Source organism: Gadus macrocephalus, chromosome 11 (genome assembly GCF_031168955.1).
Source record: "Gadus macrocephalus chromosome 11, ASM3116895v1".
Lineage (NCBI taxonomy): Eukaryota > Metazoa > Chordata > Actinopteri > Gadiformes > Gadidae > Gadus > Gadus macrocephalus.
The window spans coordinates 21,994,754-22,017,502 of record NC_082392.1 but is presented as its reverse complement, the minus strand read 5'-3'; the positions used below and the strand labels follow the sequence as shown (position 1 = coordinate 22,017,502).

The following is a 22,749-nucleotide window of genomic DNA, read 5'->3' as shown; positions in this document are numbered from 1 at the left end:
GACAATTAGACTGACAGACATAGAGAGTCAGAAATACAGACAGAATAACATTCATAGAGAGACGAACAGAGAAAGATAGACAGATAGACAGAGGATAATAAACCTGACCCTAAACAACCCAGACCCCAAAAAAAAAAAAAAACTAAAATAACTCAGACCCTAACAGAACCCAGCCCCTAACAGAACCCAGCACCTAAAAAACCTAGATCCTATAATAACTAGCAAGCTAGCTAACTAGCGAGCCTAGCAGATCCCTGGTAGACCCCTAGCCTACTCACAGGGGAGGTAGACAGCCTGGAAGCTGCCCACGTAGTTGGGTCCCAGCTCATAGATGGCGGCGACCCCAGGAGCGGGCACCACCTCCTCCAGGAAGTGGCTGGGTCCCAGGCGCCACAGCAGGGAGGACACCAGCCGCTGGGCGGGGGGCGTACCGATGTAGCCGTACACCGTGCTCACCACCGGGGGGTTGGCTGAGCCCGAGCCCCCGGGGACACTATGGACGTAGTGGAGCTGGGGACACACAGCACACTGATTAGAGGGACGTATACACACACCATGAAGGTAGAGAGGGAGACAGAGAGGGAGGGGAGATGGAGGTAGAGAGGGGAACAGAGAGAGGAGGAGATATGGAGGTAGAGGGGGAGATAGAGAAAGGGAGACCGAAAGAGGGAGGGTAGATGGAGGTAGAGAGAGGGAGACAGAGAGAGGGAGACAGAGTGAGGTAGACAGAGAGAGAGGTTAGATGGAGGTAGAGAGAGGGAGAAAGAGAGAGCGTGAGGTAGAGTTAAGGCGAGGAAGAGGAACACATGCCCCTTTCACACCGCCGCAAAATCGGGGCCGGTTCCGGGCCAGTTCGGAGCTAGGGCCAGGGCTTTCGTTTCACACCGCCAAAGAACCGGCTCCGGCCCCTAAAAACCGGTTCAACTCTGGCCCCACTTTAGAGCTGGGCTAGAACGAGAACCGCTTTTACGCAGGGGGCAGGGGGCGGGGTTATCCCAGGAAGACCAACGAAGGGCGGCATTTTTAAATCACCGAAGTGAACGATGGACGCTAAGACAAAATCACAGTGGACCGTGGAGGAGACAACCTGTCTCCTTGGATTTTGGTCTTCTGCCGAGGTCCAGAAAAAGTTCCACCATTGTTCTTGTTGTTTGAAACTGCGAGGGTTGCTGGTAAAGCGGAGACGTAAGCAAACGTTTGCAGTGACGTCATGACGTTGCTCTCGCCGGCTCCGTGGCTGGCTCTCGCCGGTGTGAAACCAACCGGTTCTTAACTGGGGTAAGGCTGGAACCAGTTTGGAACTGGCCCTAGCACCAGCCCGGAACTGGCTCTCGGTTCTTTTTGGTGTGAAAGCGGCAACAGAGGTAGGGAGGCTGGGATACCTTGACAGTGCTGAGCAGCTGTCCGTCCAGGTAGAGCGAGGCCATGCTGTTCTTTAGCATGCCTTTACTCATCACCACCACCAGGTGATGCCACTGGCCCTCCAGGATCTGGTCCGCACAACGGACCCTCGCACAGCAGGGAAGAAGCTCGTAGAAAGACCCCTCCTCTCTGGACTCATCGGCTACACAGAGACAGAGACAGAGAGAAAGAGAGAGCAGGGGGGGAGAGCAAGGGGAGAGAGTGAGAGACAGAGACGGGGAGAGAGAGACGCCGACCAGGTATAGACTCACACCTGGCGTCTATACCACCATAGCCTTGCCATGGAGAAAGACAGTCACTTTCACAATTCACCAGTCACGATAGATATAAACAGACTACAGAGAGGATGTGATGCCCTAAAGAGGGGACTACATAACAAGTTTAATCACATTTATTTATTGGCCTTCTACACCATTGTTTTTTGAGTTTTTTTTATTGTTTATCACTGGGGTTATAATGCTATTCATTTGGCCATATTGTCTCACTAACTTTCAGGCCAATTAAGCAATTAGAAATGCAATTTGAGGGCAGGATATCTGTTGTGACTGAAAAACAAAACCAATAATTTTGAGTGAGAAAAAACACACACACAAAAACACATACGCACACACACACACATCTCCACAAAATGAACACACAGCACTCACTCACACCAGACTCACAGTAGGAGTGCAGCAGCTCTTCCTTGGTGGAGACGGATAGCGAGCGGTCGCTAGGCGAAAGGGTGATGGACAGGCAGACGTAGTGCTGCTCTGAGGCCGATGCCCGTCGCACCACTGTCAGCAGACGCAGGGGGTGGAGATGGGGGGCGGAGCTAAAGCGCTCCACACAGAACCAGGTGGAGTAGGTGAGGCCGGACGCTGGGGGGAACACCCTCTCCCCTGAAGGGTAGGGGAGAGAAAGGAAACAGGTGGAGGGGTGCAGAAAAAGAAAGGATATGACACCAATAAAAAACAAGTGGTTCAATAGAACACCTTCAGGTCAAGAAATATTTCTTGCTATTGTGGAAATGCAATTCATACCAATCCTCCAGTGAAGTATAACATTACCTGCTCCTCGGCCGCTTGGTACCGCCCCCTCACTTAGGGCGGAGTTGGAGGTGGTGTTGGTGGGGGCATTGTGGGGAGCCAAGCTGGGCAGGAACAGACACCTGGAGACCAATAAGAAGAGACCAGAGAGAGATACAACCAATGAGAAAACACCAAGAACGGCCATGACCAATGAGAATAGAGCAGGATGAGACACAGCCAATGAAACAGACAAGTAAAGCTTTAACCGATATGAACAATAGAGGCATATGTATAAGTTTACCTTGTCGTCAACAACAACGTCAGTGTCAGAGAATTTCAGGGGTTAAAAGAACCTGACTAACCGATAATTTGATATACGTAAATAACCCATACAGACAAAATGGTTAGTATGAATAATATAATATATATAATAATAATTAATGAATTGTCCATGAAAAGGTTCTGACCCAAAGCCTTCCAGCGACGTGTCAAACTCTACGAAGGCCGGGGTGACGGCTGAACCGTGCAAGCGGATGTCATGGGGCGTCGTCATGGATACCAGGCACTTCACCCGGGTGAGGGGGACGGTGCTGTCCTCGCTGGAGCGGACCAGGCTGCGGCTGATCCGGTACTGACTGCTGTCCTCCCCCGGCGTGGTAAACACGCTGTCGGGCCCGAAGCCCTCCATCGACGTGGTCATGCTGCCTGCGGGGGGAGGGCACAGCAGCAGGGGGCGTTATCTCAGGTGCATTGTCACAGGAATCCATCACTTAACAAAAGGGCTCAGGGAAAGACCGCAAGAGCATTATCACAGGGCTCCATCAGTTATCACAGGACTCAGGGAATGATCAGAAGTGTCATCATAAGGGCATTATCACAGGGCTTAATGCTCTAGTTTTGTTTAGTAGAACAGAGTCTGTGTTAAAGCTCGAGTGCTTTTTAGTAAAGAGCCTGCTTTAATCCTCTAGTTGTGTCTAGAAGAACAGAGCCTGCATTAATGCTCTAGTTGTGTTTAGTAGAACAGGGCCTTTACAAATGCTCTAGTTGTGTTTAGTAGAACAGAGCCTGGATTAATGACAAGTTATGTTACTGGAACAAAGCCTGTATTAATGATCTAGTTATGTTACTTACCTTGTGTATGCAAAGTGCTATATAAAGTTGCCTTGCCTTGCCTTACTTAGAACAGAGCCTGTATTAATGCTCTAGTTGTGTTTAGAAGAACAGAGCCTGTATTAAAGGGGTAGTTCGGAATTTTGGACATAGGGCCTGATTCCCAAGTTAGCCTTGGTGTTCTTTATCATTGGAGACAGTTTTCAACATACTTCATTCAGTCCTTCTAGTTGCAGAGATTGCTCGTGCTAGGCTAGCGCACAGCAACGGGCAATACTAGCCTGCTAATAAAACAGTCTTACCCACTCAACAGTACACCCGAGGCAAATCAACTATAACACCAGAAGGTTGATGTAAATGTCTGTGTTGATAGAATAATGTTCAAATTAAAACCAACCTTGCATTGCATTGCATTTTGAGGGACTTGCTGTGTCTCAGCAGCAGTGTTATATTCCTGGTAGTAGGCTACGGCAGCGGTGGACTGATACCTAGGTTAAATTTCGCTGCTGCTGAGAAAGTAGTCCCTCAAAATGTGATGATTCATGCGATGCAGGGTTTGTTTTAGTTCTAACATTATTCTATCAACACAGACATTTACATCTATAGTCTGGCGCAGTGGCGGCTCGCCTATAGAGGGCGCTGGGGCACCGCCCTCCCGCCGACCGGCCATCTTTTCTTTTTAAATATATTTATATATATTATTTTTAATAATCTTCTCATTTTGAGAATTAATCTATATAATTGCATTCGAATAATGCATTTACTTTAGAATATCTTTAGAATCCCCCATAATTAAATCTTCCTTCACTTACATGTTCAACGTTCATTTTGGTGAAGTAGATGTCTTCCGTGGGGGGCAGTTCGCTCAGCCCCACATGCCTGAATTATTATTATATTATTGCTAGGCAGAATAGTACATAATTTCGCCAATCAGCGTCGTCGAATTGTATGGCTTTGGGGCGCTCAAGATATAGCCCCAAGCGCAGTGCACCGTCCACTGCGCGTAACCGCGCATTTGCCATTACCGCAGAGATCAGCAAGATGGCGACTTTGAGTACTGCTACCACTGTTTCCCTGTGAGTTCAGCTAGCCCCAAATTCAGTTAAGTCTTTGCTTATGAATCCCTTCGAAAGAAGAACATTTGCAGAAAAATTGCAAGTAAAGAACTCAGAGCAGAAAAGCCAGAAGTGAACATAACCCAACAAGCAAGAGAAAAGGATAGAGCCTACAAGAGAAGTTTTTCCAGAGTTTGGTTCAGGCTTGGCTAACTAGCTGCGGGTATGCCAATGCAATTTTTTGCTTTCCTTGTATACTTTTTAAAATAAGTGTGTGTGATAGTTCGTGGACACAGACAGGGTTGACAGACCTGAAACATCTGTCAGAACGGATAAAAAAAAACACAAGCGAGCAAGAGTGCATATGAACAACTGTGTGAAGCTAGCCATGCTAGAGGTAAGCAACTTCTATTTATTCCACTAGCCTATATGTATTTCCCTTGAGATGGACACTGGTTGCAGACCCTCACAACCTTCCCCCACCCCTTTCAAGTGTACTATATATAGTTCTCTGCAAACCTATGGTGGGACCAGGCCTTCATTGTGCATATTGTATACAGTCCTCTGCAAACCTATTCAGTGTACATACTGTATATATTTCTCTCCCAACACGGTGGCATCAGGCCTTCAGTGTGCATATTGTATATAGTCCTCTGTAAACCTATTCAGTGTACATACTGTATATAGTTCTCTGCAAACCTATGGTTGCTTCAGGCCTTCAGTGTTCATATTGTATACAGTCCTTTGCAAACCTATTCAGTGTACATACTGTATATAGTCCTCTGCAAACCTATGGTGGCATCAGGCCTTCAGTGTGCATATTGTACTGTATGTAGTCCTCTGCAAACCTATGTTGGTATCATGCCTTAAGTGTGTCTTCAACAACCACACACAAAAGTTTGCACATTTACATGAATTTTGTGGAATTCATATTTCATTGTATTGCTCTAAATGCATACTAATGCAGACTGTAGATATATTTAAGAGTGACGTTTACCAACACAATGGCTTGGTCGTAACACACTCACCCATTATCTCTATCTCTCTCTCTCTCTCACTCACACACAGAGAGAGAGAGAATGTAATTCAAAGTTATGTTGATGTATCTGCACTCTTAATGTTGCTGATTTCTACAAGGCAAAAAATTAACTTAAAACTTAGTTCCCTGGCCCCATTCGTCTTTGTAAGTAAATGTTCTTTATTTGCCTTTACTATTTTGTCAGAATGCACCAGAATGCTTTGTTTGTTTGTGAAAATCACAAAAAAATCTTGTGGGGGAGGATGCCCCCAGACCCCCCTACAGGGGTTTGGAATGCAAACGTTCAGCCCCCCCTCAAATATATTCCACCAGCCGCCACTGGTCTGGCGTTATAATTGATTTACCTCGGGTGTACTGTGGAGTGGGTAAGACTGTTTTATTAGCAGGCTAGTATTGCCCGTTGCCGTTCGCCAGCCTAGCACGAGCGAACTCTGCAACTACAAGGACTGAATGAAATGTGTTGGAAACTGTCTCCAATGATAAAGAACACCAAGGCTAACTTGGGAATCAGGCCCTATGTCCAAAATTCCAAACTACCCCTTTAATGCTCTAGTTGTGTTTAGAAGAACAGAGCCTGTATTTATGCTCTAGTTGTGTTTAGTACAGAGTCTGTATTAATACTCTAGTTGTGTTTAGAACAGAGCCTGTATTTATGCTCTAGTTGTGTTTAGTACAGAGCCTGTAGTAGTGCTCTAGTTGTGTTTAGAAGAACAGAGCATGTATGATGCTCTAGTGGTGTTTAGAAGAACAGAGCCTGCATTATTGCTCTAGTCGTGTTCAGTACAGCGCCTGTATTAATGCTCTAGTTGTGTTTAGAAGAACAGAGCCTGTGTTAATGCTCTAGCTGTGTTTAGAAGAACAGAGCCTGTATTAATGCTCTAGCTGTGTTTAGAAGAACAGAGCCTGTATTAATGTTGTAGTGTTTATTTTCCTTTTGTTTGAGTGTCTGTACTGTCTGTATGTATTCCCTTTTGTAAAGCGTTGTTGATTACCAATAAAAAATAAAATAAAAAATGCTCTAATTGTGTTTAGTAGAACAGAGCCTGTATTAATGCTCTAGTTATGTTTAGAAGAACAGAGCATGTATTAATGCTCAAGTTGTGTTTGTTTAGTACAGAGCATGCCAGGGTCTTACTTCTCATCTCAGCATCGTAGCTCAGGGAGCTGGGCTTGTGGACGCGGTACTGTTTCAACAGCTTCTTATCCCACGCCCCACAGTTCAGAGGGTTGCCCAGCCGCAAGAACTCCCTGCAGCAGGAGGGGTTAGATAGGAAGAGAGGTTAGAGTTGTGAGAGTGTGATTAATGCGTGTGCTTGTGTAATGCATGCATTATTCGTGGTACGTGCGTGTATAGTGTCTATCTGTGTGACGCCTACCTGAGGGCCATGGGCAGCAGGGCCTGGGAGGCCAGCCTCTCGAAGGTCCTCTGGAGGGGAGGGTGCAGGGGGTGGTCCTCGTCCCCCAGCGCGTGGCCACAGCGCTGCAGCAGCCGCTGGTGCAGCCCCGCCTCACACAGCACCTGCTGGTTCCTCTCGCTGTGCACCAGCACCTGCAGCAGGTTGGACACTGCCAGCTGCAGGTCCAGCGCATGCTGTAGAGAGAGGGAGAGGGATTTGGCAAAAAATAAAGCAGACGCATTTTCTACAAGCCAAAGGAGCGATGAATGGCGTTATACGTTATAAAATACCAGAAATCCCTTGTATAAGCCGTATCTTATTACGCATCTTTGCCTATAAGCCAACTACATGTATCGCCCCATGCTGGCGTGAAACCGTAACTTTAGGTTACTTAACGTAACCCTGGTTCTTTGATAACAGAGTGAGGTGTTTCACTATGGGAATCGCCTAGGCGTGACCTACTACTGGAAGCTCCAATTGCACCACGTCTGTCCTTGACAGACAGGTCGGACTGTGCCACAGGGTCCCGCCCCCTGCACTTATACAGTCGACCCGCCCTCCTCAAATCATTCTATACCGGTTTCTTTCCGTGTAAATGCAAGGAGGGAATGTTGGTGAAACACCTCACTCTGTTATCAAAGAACCAGGGTTACGTTAAGTAACCTAAAGTTATTTTTCTAACTTCGCTCGGTGTTTCACTATGGGAGATATAGACCACTCCCGTATTGCATATGTCTCCCGAAGCTATGCAAATTCAGCCAGGCAGCAAACATCACTTTGAGTCTGGTGAGATCGTCTCTAGCACGGCTTGAGAAACAGAAGGCCCTGAGACATCCAGCCTATAAAACCTAACAAAGGTGTGAGGCGTAGCCCAGCTCGCCGCAGCACAAATGTCATGCTCCGACACTCCCCTGAATAAGGCCCATGAAGTAGCCATACCCCTTGTGGAGTGGGCCCTCAAGCCATGGGGGGGCTGCAAGCCCCTACTTTCATAAGCAAGAGATATAGCCTCCACAATCCAGTGGGATAGCCTCTGGCGGGACAAAGGCTTGCCTCTATGGGGAGTGGCCCAGGACACGAACAGCTGATCCCCTTTCCGAAAAGCAGCTGACCGACTCACATATACATGGAGGGCCCGTACCGGGCATAATGTATTGAGTCTCTGCTCCTCCGCAGAGGAAACACAGTAGGTCCACCACGGAACACTGATATGGAATGGCGTGCCTCGAGTCGCACCAGTCCTCAAAAACCCGCCACTTGCCACTGTAGAGCCGGCGAGTGGAAAGGGCCCTTACATTCTGAATGGTGTTAACAACCTGTGCAGGCAGGCCTGCCGCATTCAAGTTCCACCTCTCACGGGCCAAGCCCAGAGCGCTACGCGGTCCGGGTGCGGATGGTAAATCTCCCCGCCCGCTTGGGAGAGGAGATCCCTGCGCAGGGGAAGGGGCCATGGGTCGCCCGCCAGGATTTGCACTATTTCCGCCACCCAATGTTTGGATGGCCACCGCGGCGCTATCAGGATTAGCGACAGACTCTGTTCTCTCACCCTGGCTAGGGTGGGGGAGATCAGGCTGAGAGGGGGGAAGGCATATAGCAGCACGTTTGGCCACGGATGGGCCAGCGCATCTAGCGAAGAGATCTACGACTGCCAAGCCGTATCTCCGCCATATTTGTCCCACAACCTGTGGATGAAGAGTCCATTCCCCGTACAGTGGGTTTCCTCTGGACATAAGATCTGCTCCTCTGTTCAGGACCCCCGGTACATGCGTCGCCCGAAGGGACAGGAGTCTGGTGCTGCTCCACAAGATAATTTCTCGAGCTAACTCGTGTAGTTTCAGTGAGCGAGTGCCGCCCTGCCGGTTGACGTATGCCACTACAGTGGAATTGTCTGTCTTTACCAAGACATGGCAGCCGTGGATAAATTGCAGGAAGTGTTTTAGAGCAAGGAACACTGCCCAAAGTTCTAGGAGGTTTATGTGAGCCTGAGCTAGATCGCAACTCCAGGTGCCGTTCACTGCTCTGCCCATCATTGTCGCACCCCACCCTGACAAGGACGCGTCCGTTGTCATGGTTACTCTGGACGACACCGCCCCCAGCGGGACGCCCGCTGTCAGAACCGTGCGCACCGACCACGGGCGGAGAGCGGTAACACACGCTGGTGTTACTTCCACCTTGCGATTCAGGTGGCGACGGGAGCACAGACGTAGTGCTGCGACCCAGCGTTGAAAATCTCTCATCATCAGAAGACCCAAATGCACTACTGATATCACCGAAGCCATAAGGCCAAGCAGGCGTAGGCATAACCTGAACGATACGGTCTCTCCCCGCCTGAAGAGGGAGAGACACTGCGTGAGAGACGTTAGTCTCCTCTCTGATAGTGTGACGCGATAAGAGAGAGAGTCTATGTGGAGACCCAAATATTCCGCACATTGTGCGGGGTCCACACGGCTCTTTTCCCAATTTATGCTGAATCCCAGAGTCCTCAGATGATCTACCACCGTAGTAGAATCGCTGAGTGCCTGTTCGCGTGAACTGGAACATATCAGATAATCGTCCAGATAAGAGAATATTCTGATGCCGCTGTTTCTTAGCGGTGACAGTGCTGCCTCCACACACCTGCTGAACACTCTCGGGGCCAACGATAGCCCGAACGGGACCACTTGGTATTCGTAAGCCCTGTTCTGAAAAGCGAACCGGAGAAATTTCCGGTGTGCGGGATAGATGGCAATGTGAAAATATGCGTCTGACAGATCGATCGTTACAAACCAATCCCCTGGACGGATTGAACGACAGAGCACTTTGTGTGTTAACATCCTGAACGTGTATTTGCGCAGGTGTCTGTTTAACACACGGAGATCTAATATGGGGCGAAGGGACGAGCTCCCTCTCTTCGGAATGAGAAAATAACGGGAGTAAAAACCCTGTTGGGCTTGCTCGTTCGGGACAGCCCTGATCGCTTGTTTTCGTAGCAGGGACGATATTTCATCCTCTAGGATTCGTGCCGAATCCCCACTGGCCATAGAAACCAACACGCCGTTGAATCTGGGTGGTTTCATAGCAAACTGCAGTCGGTAACCCTGGGAAACCGTAGACAGGATCCACGGGTGAACTGCGCATGCGCGCCACTCGCGCAGCGAGCGGGCTCATGTGATCGCGCCCCAACGACGTCACCCTCGGGACGTAAGGGGAGAGGTCTGCCCTCACAGGAGAAGCGTGAGCTCCCCCCATGGGAATGTAGGGACCAAGATATTGTTTTATTTTGTTTTGTTTTGTGCATTTCACCCTTGGCTCTGGGCCTGGTTGCGAAAATGCAGGGTTTATTGTGTTCACCTTTAAAACGAGGGAAAATAACTTGTGACACTGGGAAAATGCTTGGTGGCACTGTGTCAATCGTTGCCCCTGTCTCAGTTCGCCCTGAACGTGAGGCGAGAGAGACTGAGAAAGGGCCCCTGGAGAACTTGAACCCTCTGGGCTTTGTTCTACCCCCCCAAGCTTTCTTTTCTTAATGGGAGGGGGAGAGAGAGAAGCTGGGATCGCTAGGTCGCACGCTTCTTCTTCCCATCCCCGGGGTGGGGAGAGCGGTTCCTGGCTGCCGCAGCAGCAAAGGAGTGTTTGCCCCATGGCCTTGGGTTCTCTGACCTAGGCTGTTGGTCGGCCTGTGGGCCAGCTGCGTGGGCTGGTCTGTAGGCTTTCTGAGGCCTGGTTCCCCCTTGTCTTCCCCTTGCTGCCGCTGCGGCGGCCGCAAAGCCTGACCTTGCTGGCTGGGGTGGGCGGGGAGCCTGTTTTCGGGGAAGGCAGAGATCGAAGGCCTCTCCTTCCTGTTTCCTGAGAGTGCTGGTCTCTCTCATCTTTTCCAGCGCTGGACCAAACAGACCCTTGGTTGGGTCATATGCAGCATTCATGACCTCGGCTTTCTGCGCGTCACTCAGTCCGGAGAGACTGAGCCATAACGCTCTATCACCTGAGACTGCGAGTCCCATGACTCGGCCACAGCCCTGAACTGCGCCCCGTGAGGAGCGTAGGACCAGGTCATTGACGTTGCAAATTTCATCCCAGAGGGCAGGGTTGGGTGAACCAGAGTCTAGCTGGCGTCCCATTTCCTCTAGGATTTCAGCCTGATATGCAGACAGTAGTGTCATGGCATTGAGCGAGCATACCGACTGCACAGCATATTTATACATCCTCTGGTAAGTGGAAGCGGTGAGGCGGTCCATCTTACCAGGCAGGGAGATGCCTGAAGAGGCGGAGAGAGAGTGACGGTTTGGGTGGAGGTGGTAAGCCACTGAAGGCTCCACAGCTGGGGGTTCGGCCAGCCCCAGCTCACCCATCCCGTGGATCTCCAGCTTTGAGCAGCCCTTGGTGGGAAGCTTGCTCTTAAATGGGCTGGACCAGTAGCGGCTCATTTCCTTCATGCAGATGGGAACTGCTGGTAAGAGCTGCTTAGAAGGCGGCTGGGCTGGTGGGAGCCTCTTGCCGTCGTATAGGTCTCTCTCTGCCCCTTCAGCATCCGGGGCTGCAGGCCATTGAATGCCTAGTTTTGCAGCGGCCCGTTTGCACACCTCGTACAGGTTACCGTCTACCGGTTGTACAGCGTCAGAGGCGCTAGGGGGTCTGGACAGTTGGACCGGAAAAGTGGAGTCGTCCTCCTCCTCCTCAATTCCGTCCATGTCGAGGAGGTCAAAGTTGGCGTCGTCGTCGCCCTCTGCGTCCTCAGTGCCCGGTTCCGCCTCGATAAGTAAATCATCGAATAGCGGGGGCACGAGCGGGGATGCCGCCTCCATCATGTCCGCCCAGCTCGTTGTCGCGTGGGACTGATGGGTGCTCGTTGAGGCTATAGCGGGGGCACCCGCCAGGCAGGGATCCTGGTTGGTAGCCACCGTAACCCTTAGCCTCCTTTCCAGAATTTTCTCCGGCATCGATGTGCAGTGAGCGCATGAATGCGGGTCCGCTAGCGAAGCTTGAGCGTGTTTAATGCCCATGCACGCTATGCACATGGGGTGGGGGTCCCGGCCTGATATGGAGGCCCCACATGACGCGGGGCACAGGCGGGATACAGCCTCCCTAGCCTTCGGCTCCGACCCTTTGGCGGGGGTGGCGGGCGAAGGCATACCGCAGAGTTTACTCGCCGTGATGCGTTCGTTATACTCCGGGTGTTTTGGCTCAGCCAACAAGCTAATGTGTACTGTGCCGCGGTTAGCTCGCCTTGACGCGTTAGCCGATAAACTACACCGTAAACCAGTGACACCTGTAAGCAAATACAGGGTAACCGGAGAAGCAGCTCGCCTTTATGCGGACACTGCCCAGCGGGTGTAGTAACAGATAGCTTCTTACGAAGTTATTACTCAGCCGAACCAGGTTAAAAGCCTACGACTGCGTTCGACGACGGAATCCTTGACGGCCCGTCTGTGAACTGTTAAGCAGTTTAAAGCTAGCCTAGATAAGCTGAGGGAGCTTGAGTAGCTTTCTCACGGGAAGAAAGCGAGAATGATTTGAGGAGGGCGGGTCGACTGTATAAGTGCAGGGGGCGGGACCCTGTGGCACAGTCCGACCTGTCTGTCAAGGACAGACGTGGTGCAATTGGAGCTTCCAGTAGTAGGTCACGCCTAGGCGATTCCCATAGTGAAACACCGAGCGAAGTTAGAAAAAGAACCAAATTGTTTAAGTGTACGATATTTCTTAGGGTCGTGGGTTGCACGTCAGCTGAGGGTTGAGAACCGAGTACATCCGTGAGGAACTGGAGATAACGCTGATTTAAACTTTAGTAAAACTTTACTTCTTGCCAGGCTCAGAAAACAAGTTGACAAACAACAAACATGTTCTTTATTTGGCAGGCAATTAATTTAGTCACAGAGGCATTGAATTATGGATCATGAACTCAGGGCACAGGCACATTGTGTAAAACGGACTTCCTTGTTGCTTTAGTCAGTTATGAAGTGATGCCAATGTTTATTTATGTAAAAGGTTGCAAAAAGTTTTTTACTCACAAACCTCTAATGCATATAGGCTTTTTTCTTTCAAATCTTTTTGGTTGCAAAATCGACCTATAAGCCGTTCCAGAAAATAAGCCTCTGCGACAGTTTTGGTTTGTAAAATTAAGTTTCACTGATTTATTTAAAATTCTTATGTTAATGTTGCCTACACAAAAGTCTGTGAGGGTTCATATCGCTACGCAGAGACCTGCACACACCCAAGTTTGCACAGCGTGGATGTACAGCAAGATGGGGTGTCCTCACTGAGGTTTTGCATTAGCTAATCGCTGATACATTAAACGGCGAATGAGCATTGCGTAGAGTTTGACAGCCTGACAACAGAATGAAAAGAAAACATCCCTGGACGTTTTGCTTTTTCCACCTCTTTTCACTAAAGCCTTGCATCTCACAACTCCTATCCCCCAACCTCTGAGAAGAGATACAATATCCATCCCTTAGGGGAACCTGGTCGGGGCTACGATCAGATCATCAGAGAAATAGAAACACTATAACAAATGAACTACTATGAATAAGCAAGGGCCGGCTTGGCGTGTACATCACTTTGGATAAAAGCGTCTGCTGTAAATGTATGTAAATGTAATAAGCAAAAACTAAGAGAACCAGAAACAAGGCGCAGGGTGTTGATACAGTTACAATTCTCTGATAAGAAATGATGCGCTGCATCGGAGAACATTTTTAAATGCTTTAACTCTGTTGACTATTTTGTTTGTATACAGGGGTCTCGAACTCGGGTTCCTTCAAGGATTTCCTCAGACAATACAGAGTGTGAAGGCCTGACCTCTGGTTGGCTGTCAGAGCTGACGGAGGGGAGAAGGTCCAGGATGGCCAGCACCGCCCCAGGGTGAATGACCACCACGTCGGAGGAGGGCTGGGGGGGCCCGGCCTGGGGGTTGGCGTGGTACACCTTCAGGTCATTCACTGCCTTCACCTGGGCCGGGGGGCCTGAGGTGCCATAGTACCCGTGCCTGGGAGGACACGTTGGAGACATTACTACTAGAGACCAGTCCAGAAGGGACCAGTGGACACCAGTCCAATTTAGAGCAGTTCACTGAAAAACCTTAAAAAAACACACTTGGGCCCAATCCCATTTCTACCCCTTACCCTTACCCCTTACCCCTTCCCCTTACCTCTTCAAAACAAGGGGGGGGGGGGGAAGGGGAAGGGGTAAGGGGTAGAAATGGGATTGGGCCTTCAATACAACAGAGAACATTCACTTAAAGGAGAAATCCGGTGTAAAATGGATTTGGGATATGTTTGGTATGATAACGAGTTGTAATGTTTGTTTTGGAGCAAAAAAGCACATATAGAGGCATTATTAATTTGGCTGTTTTTAGCCGTTTCTATCAAAACGCTATAAACTTGGAACGATAGGGGCATGTGTTATGGTAAAAACTGAATCGCTATTTTAAAACCACTTAAAAGGTTTGAAGTAGACCGACACTTCTTTGGTAGTATAATAAGGGTTAGGGTAACCCTATTAAGAAGGAAATTCTTTAAACACAATACCATCAGTAGTTCACCCGTCGACGCCATCTGGTTTTTAAGACTCGATAAGTAGATTGACGAACACAGACATTGTGACATCCGTCAACAACACGCAAGCTCTGTATTCGCCAATCTACTTATCGAGTCTTAAAAACAAGATGGCATCGACGGGTGAACTACTGATGCCATTGTGTGTATAAAATGTCCTTTTTAATGAACAATCTGTACACAAAGTTATCAATGGCTCGTTTTATATTTTAAGACCCTTATTATACTACCAAAGAAGTGTCGGGCTATTTCTAGCCTTTTAAGTGGTTTAAAATAGCGATTTAGTTTTTACCATAACCCATGCGCCCATCATTCCAAGTTAATAGCGTTTAGGTAGAATCGGCTAAAAATAATGCGTCTTTACGCGCTATTTTGCTCCCAAACAAACATTCCAACTCGTTATTCTACTAAACATATCCCAGATCCATTTTACACCGGATTTCTCCTTTAATATACCACGAGAACAGTCACTTAAAATATCACGAAAACAATCAGTTAATATACCACGAGAACAGTCAGTTAAAATACCCTGAGAACAGTCAGTTAAAATACCACGAGAACAGTCAGCTGAAATACCACGAGAACAGTCGGTTAAAATACAACGAGAACAGTCAGTTAAAATACCACGAGAACAGTCAGTTAAAATAACACGAGAACAGTCAGTTAAAATACCAAAGACAACAGTCAGTTCCAATAGCACAGAGAGCAGTCAGTTAAAATAAGCAGAGTACTATCGGTCTACAAAAGTTAGTCTTCAACACTCAATTAAGTTTGGTTGAAGATTGCACGAGCCAATAACACCTCTTTACAGTCTAAAGGTAGGAAATCAAGGTTACAGTGGGATAAGAGGAGGTGGAGGAAACAGAGGTGGGAAGAGGAGGTGGATAAGGAGGTGGTTTAATTTAGTTAGGTGACTAAGCTTAACACTGTATTTGTCTTTATTACAATTAGTCAAAACGACTATTGTTCTTTATATTATATTACATTTTATATAATATAATATACCATTTGATATTTCAAGGTGTTTTTTGAACCTTGAGGTCTTGATTTTTTAAATAGTGATATCTGATTGGTGCTCCTGCTCAAATCCCCGGGCTGGGAAGATAAACAGGCTAGACAGCCAATAGGAAGAGAGGGTGGCGCTACCTCTTCCTGGTCAGCGCTGGAGTCCCCCAGGGGGAAGGAAGAGACGACTCCTGGCTGAGACAGGGAGGAAGTTGCTCTGTACGACTGCACACACACACACACACACACACACACACACACACACACACACACACACACACACACACACACACACACACACACACACACACACACACACACACACACACACACACACACAGCAAAGCAGGAGGTTAGAAAAGAGAAACACAGATCAAGAAAGAAGAGGTTAATGAGAACGCCAGCCAGCGAGCTAGAGACAGTGAAACATCAAAGATATACAGATAATAACAAGCGTCACTTCATAGCGGAGTGAAAGGGTCCTCGCTAAGCAACAGCTTATAGACGTCATAGTAGACCATGACAGCCACCATGTCTGAAACCAAGAAGGTCAAGCCGAAATGCTGACACAAACACAAACACACGCACGCACACATCTTTTCAGGGTAGGTGTGTCGTAATCTGGTCAAGACTTGACTTGATTGACAACCCTCTGTCCCCTGTAGCTATTTCAGCTGCACTACAAAACATAAACAAACAACCCCAAAACACACACACCAATCAAAGGTTAAAAAGGGAATGTTTTCTCAGTTTCTGCAGAAGGGTTTTAGTGAAAATCTTAAACAAGCGGAAAATAAACCCATGAGCTGAAATGTGACCAGCACAGTGAAGTCACACTTTTGCACAACCTCCAAGCTTCCCATATTTTAGTCCCCTGTGTTCCAGAGGGAGAGAGCTGGACCAGCGATAGACCCATCATGTGTGTGGTCAACAAAAGCAAAAATCATAGATGTGTAAGTGAGCAACCTGTCGAAGGAATCTGTGGCCATCTTGTACAGGTAGATGAAGAGCTTGCTGCAGTGTTTAAGGGTAGGGCAGACTCCCTCTCCTGCTCCTCCTAGCGGGGGCACATCCTCCTCAAGGAGTCTTTGGAAGAGCTGGGCGTTGGAGGGGAAGATGGTCGTCGGCCCCAGCTTCTTAGTGTCTGAGAAACAGCCCAGGAGCCTGCAGGGGAAGCAGTAGGAGTTAGACTGCATCCGATATCAAGGAGGAGGAGTTAGATCATTTGATGGTATAGGAGGAGGAGGTGGATCATCTGATAATATAGAGGAGGAGGAGGAGTTAGATCACGTGATAGTAAAAAGGAGCAGGAGGAGGTGAAAGAGGAGGCAATTCGATAATTTGATAGTATGGAGGAGGAGGAAAAGGAGGAGGATCATCCGAAAGTATAGAGGAGAGGGAGGAGGAGGAGGAGGAGGAGTTGGTTCATCTGATAGTATGGAGGAGGAGGAGGAGTTGGTTCATCTGATAGTATGGAGGAGGAGGAGGAGGAGGAGGAGGAGGAGGAGGAGCCAGAGTTCTTACCTGACAGCATCAGCCAGCTTTTCGTACTGGATCTCCGTGCGGAAGAAGTGTGAGTTTGCAGGTTCATAGCGCATGGCGGCGGTCAGCGTGCAGAAGATGGTGAGCAGCAGCTCAAACACCTGGTTCTGATTGGCCAGCTCCCAGCCCTGTCGCGGTGGCTGGCACAGGGAGCGCTCCATGGCAACCAGCAGTGAGGTCACGTAAACAAAGCCGCCCACTTTACGGAAAACGGTGCGTGTGCGATGGCTCTCCCTCAACACGGTCAACAGGGCCTGAGGAGGAGAGCAGAGAGGAGCCTAAAGGCCTGGAGACGCTCGGGCAACAGCCGCATGTATACAACAAAAGCAGGTGGGTGTAACATCAACGCCACACGGCTGCAGCAGTGTGCGCAACCTGGCAGCTCCAAGGTAAAGCGAACCCAGCTTACAATCCAATATTATTATAAATTACTATCCAGTTATTTGAAAAAGGGAGTGACTTTTTATATTCATTTTACGTGCTGCATGTGATGTGGTGGCATTATGGTAATGTAGTGTGGGGTTTGTAAGTCAGCAAAATTTCCTCAACCATAGCCTTTGGAAAAGGGAAGTTAACATTTAAATGTCCCTCAAAATGGTGAACTAGAGAACTCGCACACTTCCTGTTCTTCTTCGACAGGGCCATAATAGACCTTCAACAGTCTGATGAGGCATTGAATAGAAACGCAGCCGGTTCTAATTAGACAAACCTTCTGGTTGCAACTAACTAAATAAAACAAAATAAAAAAGGTTGAAAGTCAATGCTTTATTTCACATTTGTTTAACTAAAAAGTAAAAATACCAAGTTTATGTGTGCGTGTGTGTGTGCATGTGCGTGTGCGTACCCTCAGGATGTCAGCCTTCAGCTCCATCTCGGTGCACGGGGCTGAGGTCATGAGCCCAAGCAGGGTTCCCATGTCATCGTCCCCGCTGGGAGAAACCACCAGCTGCTGGATGATCAGAAGAGCCTGCTCTCTACACTGGCGGTAACGGATGATGTTGTGGACACAGCGAGCGCCCCCGAACTCTCTGAATAGACCTGGAGATAGAGACCGTTAGAGCTCTAAACTACCTTGAGATAGAGACCGTTAGAGTCCTAAACTACCTGGAGATAGTGACCATTAGATCTTTAAACTACCCGGAGATGGAGACCGTTAGAGACGTAAACTACCTGGCGATAGAGACCGTTAAAGCTCTAAACTACCTGGAGATAGAGACCGTTAGAACTCTAAACTATCTGGAGATAGAGACCGTTAGAGCCCTAAACTACCTGGACCTTGACAGTTAGAGACACCTGGGAGATAGAGAAAGTAAAAGAGCCTTAAACTACGGGAGATGGAAACACTTAGAGCCCTGATGACATGGTGATAAGAGACAGTTATAGCCGTAAAATGTATGGTGATAGAAACTAAAGAAAGCAAGGGAGCTCTAAACTACATGGTGATGGAAACTGTTATAGTGCTCTTAAGTAGCTTGAGATGATGGCAGTTAGGGAGTCCTAAACTGCCTGGACATAAAAAACCACGAAAAGCCCCCATTGTAGATAGATAGTAATACAGCGTGAGTGTGAGTGAGTGAGTGAGTACCTGCGTTGATATTGGAGCCCTGCAGAAGTACTGTCAGTGTCTCCATCACGAGCCAGGCCAGCTGTTTCTGCTCTTCCACCACTGAACTGTTCCTACTGTCACCTGGAGACACAGAATATTGAAATATATATGATATTTATCAACTACTATAGAATATAACCTAGAAAGGCACCCACACACACCTGTCCCTTTCCCCAAGGAATTCCTACAACTTATACTTGAAGATCAGTATGCACTCCTAGGCCCACAGAGATGTTATCCCTCCAACATGTCCTGGGTCGTCCCCGGGGTAGCCTCACAGAGGGTTGTGTCAGAACACCTGGTTGTTGGGCCTCTGTTCAGGAGGCCTGAACTACCAGGTGTTCCTCAACTTGCTCCACTTCATGCGGAGGAGCAACAGCTTCATCCAGATCAGCAGGTTCCTCCTGCTGTCACGGAGAGTGAACCCGGCCACCTTCCCTGGGGAAAGTCTCTCCCCCCTAGCCTGAGGAGGGCATACCATCTTCTTCCAGCAGAGAACCATGATGTTAGGGGTGGGCCATATGAAAATAATATCAGATCAAGATTTTTTTAGCAGGATCATGATCCACAAACTACTCATGATTATTTTTCATGTTTTGCAAGTTATTTAACAGTACAACCATAAGAAGAAATGAGAATGCGCCGCAAAGGAGAAAAGAAAATTAAGTCTCTAACACGTGCTGTAGATGTTTACTACATATTCATGCTTAGTCATAAAGTGATGGTGAGCAGGGAGGGAATGGGTCAATCCGCCGTCCAAGTTTAGCAGTGTTACCTGAAGACTGAAACATTGAATGGATGGCGTTAGAGAGAGGCGCAGGGCTAGAGAGAGGCGACAGCTGGTGAGGTTCCAGCAGTTAACTCACCTAGACCCACAGTGCCGTGGTCCACTGAGTCTACCTCCTTGTCCCCGCTTAAGATCACGTTATTGCGTTCATAATGCACTTGAAGGATGTGGATGTGAAATTAGTAGGACACCCTACAGGCAGGGATAACGCAAACCTCTCGCATTGGTGAGAATTATTCTCTCCATGGGTACTTGTATTTTAAGTTTGTAATCAGTCACTACTACATACATTGTCTTCATCAATACAGGTTTTGCCATAACGGGCTTAGTACTGTGCGTAGTCTGGCAGAATGGAGCGGAGACTGGCAAATGCTTGATTTCACAGATGTTTTATATTAATTACTAGTGGCGCAACGGATCACGGATTACCCGTGATCAGTACAGATCAACCCTCACGGTTCGGGACACAAAGTGATCCGCGGATCGGCTGACCATGCAATTTTTTTTTTTCGAATATTGTCCGTTCACATGATTGGCGCATGTTTAAAGGACAATTCCGGTATTTAGCACATTGAGCCCCCTCTGGATTGTCTAGGATGAAATATAGTGGTTGACACCGAAATGTTGACTATTGGTCCTGTCTCGGGTATTTGCCTAATTTTGAATGGCCCCTGCCTGCATCAGTATGGCTGGTTATGGGCATTCCCAAACCTGTCCTAAAACCTTAACAAAACGTTAGTTTTCAGAAATGTGCAATTCACCGAGTGGTTAGTGGTGTTAGTTGATGTTCCTAATCAAGTATCGTAGCGACAGCGTACAGTTTCTGTTGTGTTTTATTTGGCATTTTGTAAATCCAATTGAAACGGAAACCGGACCGGAACCGGAAAGGGGCTGTTTATGTTTGGTTGTAGTCTTTTCGCTCGGTTCTCCGTATCAATAGTAGGGCTAGAACCGAGCGAAAAGACTACAACCAGCCCCCCTTTCCTTTTCCGGTCAACGAGCAATGAGTCTTCCAACAGAAATCAATGGATTTACAAAATGCCAAATAAAACACGACAGAAACTGTATTTCGCTACGATACTTGATGAAAGAAAAAAGATGAGGATGTCTGCATTGCCTGCATACATCCTGCATTTAAAGTTGTAAATCCAGGTCTGCTGTGCTTCCTTTGGACACAGGTTTTTTATTTTATTTACTATCCATGTTAAAAAAGAAGAAGGAATAATGCCTCAGATTGCTTTATTTTGTTTTAAAATGTTTTAAGATTTAAATTATACATTGGATGGACATCTTTAGTTAAGTTTTTATTTTATGTGAACAGCAATTTTTTATAAGTATTTACTATGCTTAAATTGTTCACTTTATTTTGTTTTACACATTTGAAGATTTTATTTAAAGTCACATTTGTCTTGTTATCTTTTTTGTTGTTGATCCGAAAATGATCCGACCCGTGACTCAAAAACCGTGACATGATCCGAACCGTGACTTTTGTGATCAATTGCACCCCTATTAATAACGGTGCCTCGCATAGTGGGAAACATTGATTTCAAATGATGACTAATATATGTATGTATGTATGTATGTATGTATGTGTGTATATATATATATATATTAAAGTTTAAGTGAACCCATTATTTCAGCTAGTGTGTTACATTCCACGGTAACTTTGTGATACACTTTTAGTTCCGTCGTTGTCTACGAGCGTTATAATAAGCGATGTTATACATGAAATGCGCCACACCATGGAGTTATTCTAGAAGTATCCGAGAAGCTTAACACTCACTCGGATGCGGATATCAAAAATAATCCGCTGCTCAGACAGAGCTTCAGGGTCCACACACGTCATTGCGTTACAACCTTCAATAAGGTGGCCCTTATTGAAGGTTATAACCCTTATTGAAGGTAATAATCCACTTTATTGAAGAAAGTATGATTCAAGAACTATCTAAGAAAACAACTTTGGATCCTTGTTTGAGCCATCGCACTTAGCTGATAGAATGTGCACGTTGATAACAATCTTTGTAAAGACAGATCATCATAGCGCATACCCCTGCATGACTCTCATGTAAGCCATCAAAGCCAAACAGACTTTATCTGCCAATAACAGAGGCCACCTTCAACTCATCCGATGTTCATCCACTCAACTTCTAATCATCCACTAATAGAGTGTCACCTACCATGCTCGTTGTTCTGCGGGTTTTGTTGCGTCGCCGTGTTCTGCTGTACCGCAGGGTCCTTGAGCAAAGCGGTGTACTTGTGCAGAAGGTTGACCAGCACCTCCAGAAGGCCCACCTCTCGCAGGACATCGCTGAAGACTGCGTCGTGGCGTGCCAGCTTCAGTAGCATGCGGACAGCGGTGCTACTGCACGCGTGCGAGGTACTGGACTTGAGCAGCACACTGACACTGAAGAGCTCCTTACAGGGGACGTAGTTCAGGTTGAAGACCACAAACTCCAGGAGCTCAAAGTACTTGACCTGGGCTTCGGGGAGCTTGGCCACTCGCTCTGCGAACTGCGACAGCGTGTGCTGCGCCTCCAGGATGAAGTAGTTGGCAGGCTCCGCGGCGTAGATGTTAGCAATGGCGTCGAGCACCATGCGAGCCAGCCTGCTGGTCTTGGCACGCAGGAAGGCGTTCTGCAGAACGGAGAACGCCTGCAAGTTCCTCACCGTGTTACCTAGACAACCATGAGGCAGAACAGAAACAATGTTACCTGTACAGGAGAATCAAACCACAGACATTTTCTGTTTCTGTGTCTGTTGACTCTATGAGGCAAAAGGAAGAAGTGAAATAAGTATTCACCTTGCCATCATCAAACCGTCAACCATTTTTTTTATAACACTAGAATAGTATGTTGTGGCTCTGTGAGTAAGAAGGGATGATCAGACGTTACCTTTCCCAGAAGGCAATGGGAGGACAAAGCCGGGCAGGAGGAAGGGAGCTCCAGTGGTCAATCCGGCGGGCTTGAGTTCTGTTACTCCATATGTGGTCAGACAGGTGACCAGGTTGACGAGGTCCTTCAGTGCATCCTTTGATTCATCCTCTTTGGCCTGCTCCAGTCTGAGAAACAAGGCTCAAGGTTATTAGTAAGTTTGGTTGCAAGGAAAACACATCTTTGATCTTCTGTGTCTTGGCATTTTATTTCAGCTGGATTCTTTGCTGATCTTCTCCTTCATTTTAATGAGTTGACACTTATTTCTACGTTTGAGTTACGTTTTACGTACCTGGACAGGCAGTCTAATCAGGACAGGTTCG

At 47.6% G+C, this 22,749-nt stretch overlaps 1 protein-coding gene across 3 annotated transcripts in view; it reads right to left on the bottom strand.

The window, feature by feature from the left end:
• wdfy3 (WD repeat and FYVE domain containing 3) overlaps positions 1-22,749 on the bottom strand; it is an 87,268-nt gene that overhangs the window by 54,061 nt on the left and 10,458 nt on the right. For 2 of the 3 annotated variants that reach the window (XM_060065789.1, XM_060065791.1), the window contains exons 8-22: positions 22,388-22,554; positions 21,674-22,171; positions 18,689-18,790; positions 17,948-18,141; positions 17,086-17,357; positions 16,528-16,725; positions 15,703-15,786; positions 13,802-13,988; positions 7,013-7,227; positions 6,772-6,884; positions 2,900-3,137; positions 2,472-2,572; positions 2,085-2,303; positions 1,383-1,564; positions 279-510 (exon numbers count right to left, since the gene is read on the bottom strand). In XM_060065789.1, coding sequence (XP_059921772.1) covers positions 279-510; positions 1,383-1,564; positions 2,085-2,303; positions 2,472-2,572; positions 2,900-3,137; positions 6,772-6,884; positions 7,013-7,227; positions 13,802-13,988; positions 15,703-15,786; positions 16,528-16,725; positions 17,086-17,357; positions 17,948-18,141; positions 18,689-18,790; positions 21,674-22,171; positions 22,388-22,554 — 3,002 coding nt within the window. The remainder of the gene's footprint in view (positions 1-278; positions 511-1,382; positions 1,565-2,084; positions 2,304-2,471; positions 2,573-2,899; positions 3,138-6,771; positions 6,885-7,012; positions 7,228-13,801; positions 13,989-15,702; positions 15,787-16,527; positions 16,726-17,085; positions 17,358-17,947; positions 18,142-18,688; positions 18,791-21,673; positions 22,172-22,387; positions 22,555-22,749) is intronic. The other variant, XM_060065790.1, reaches the window with a different exon arrangement.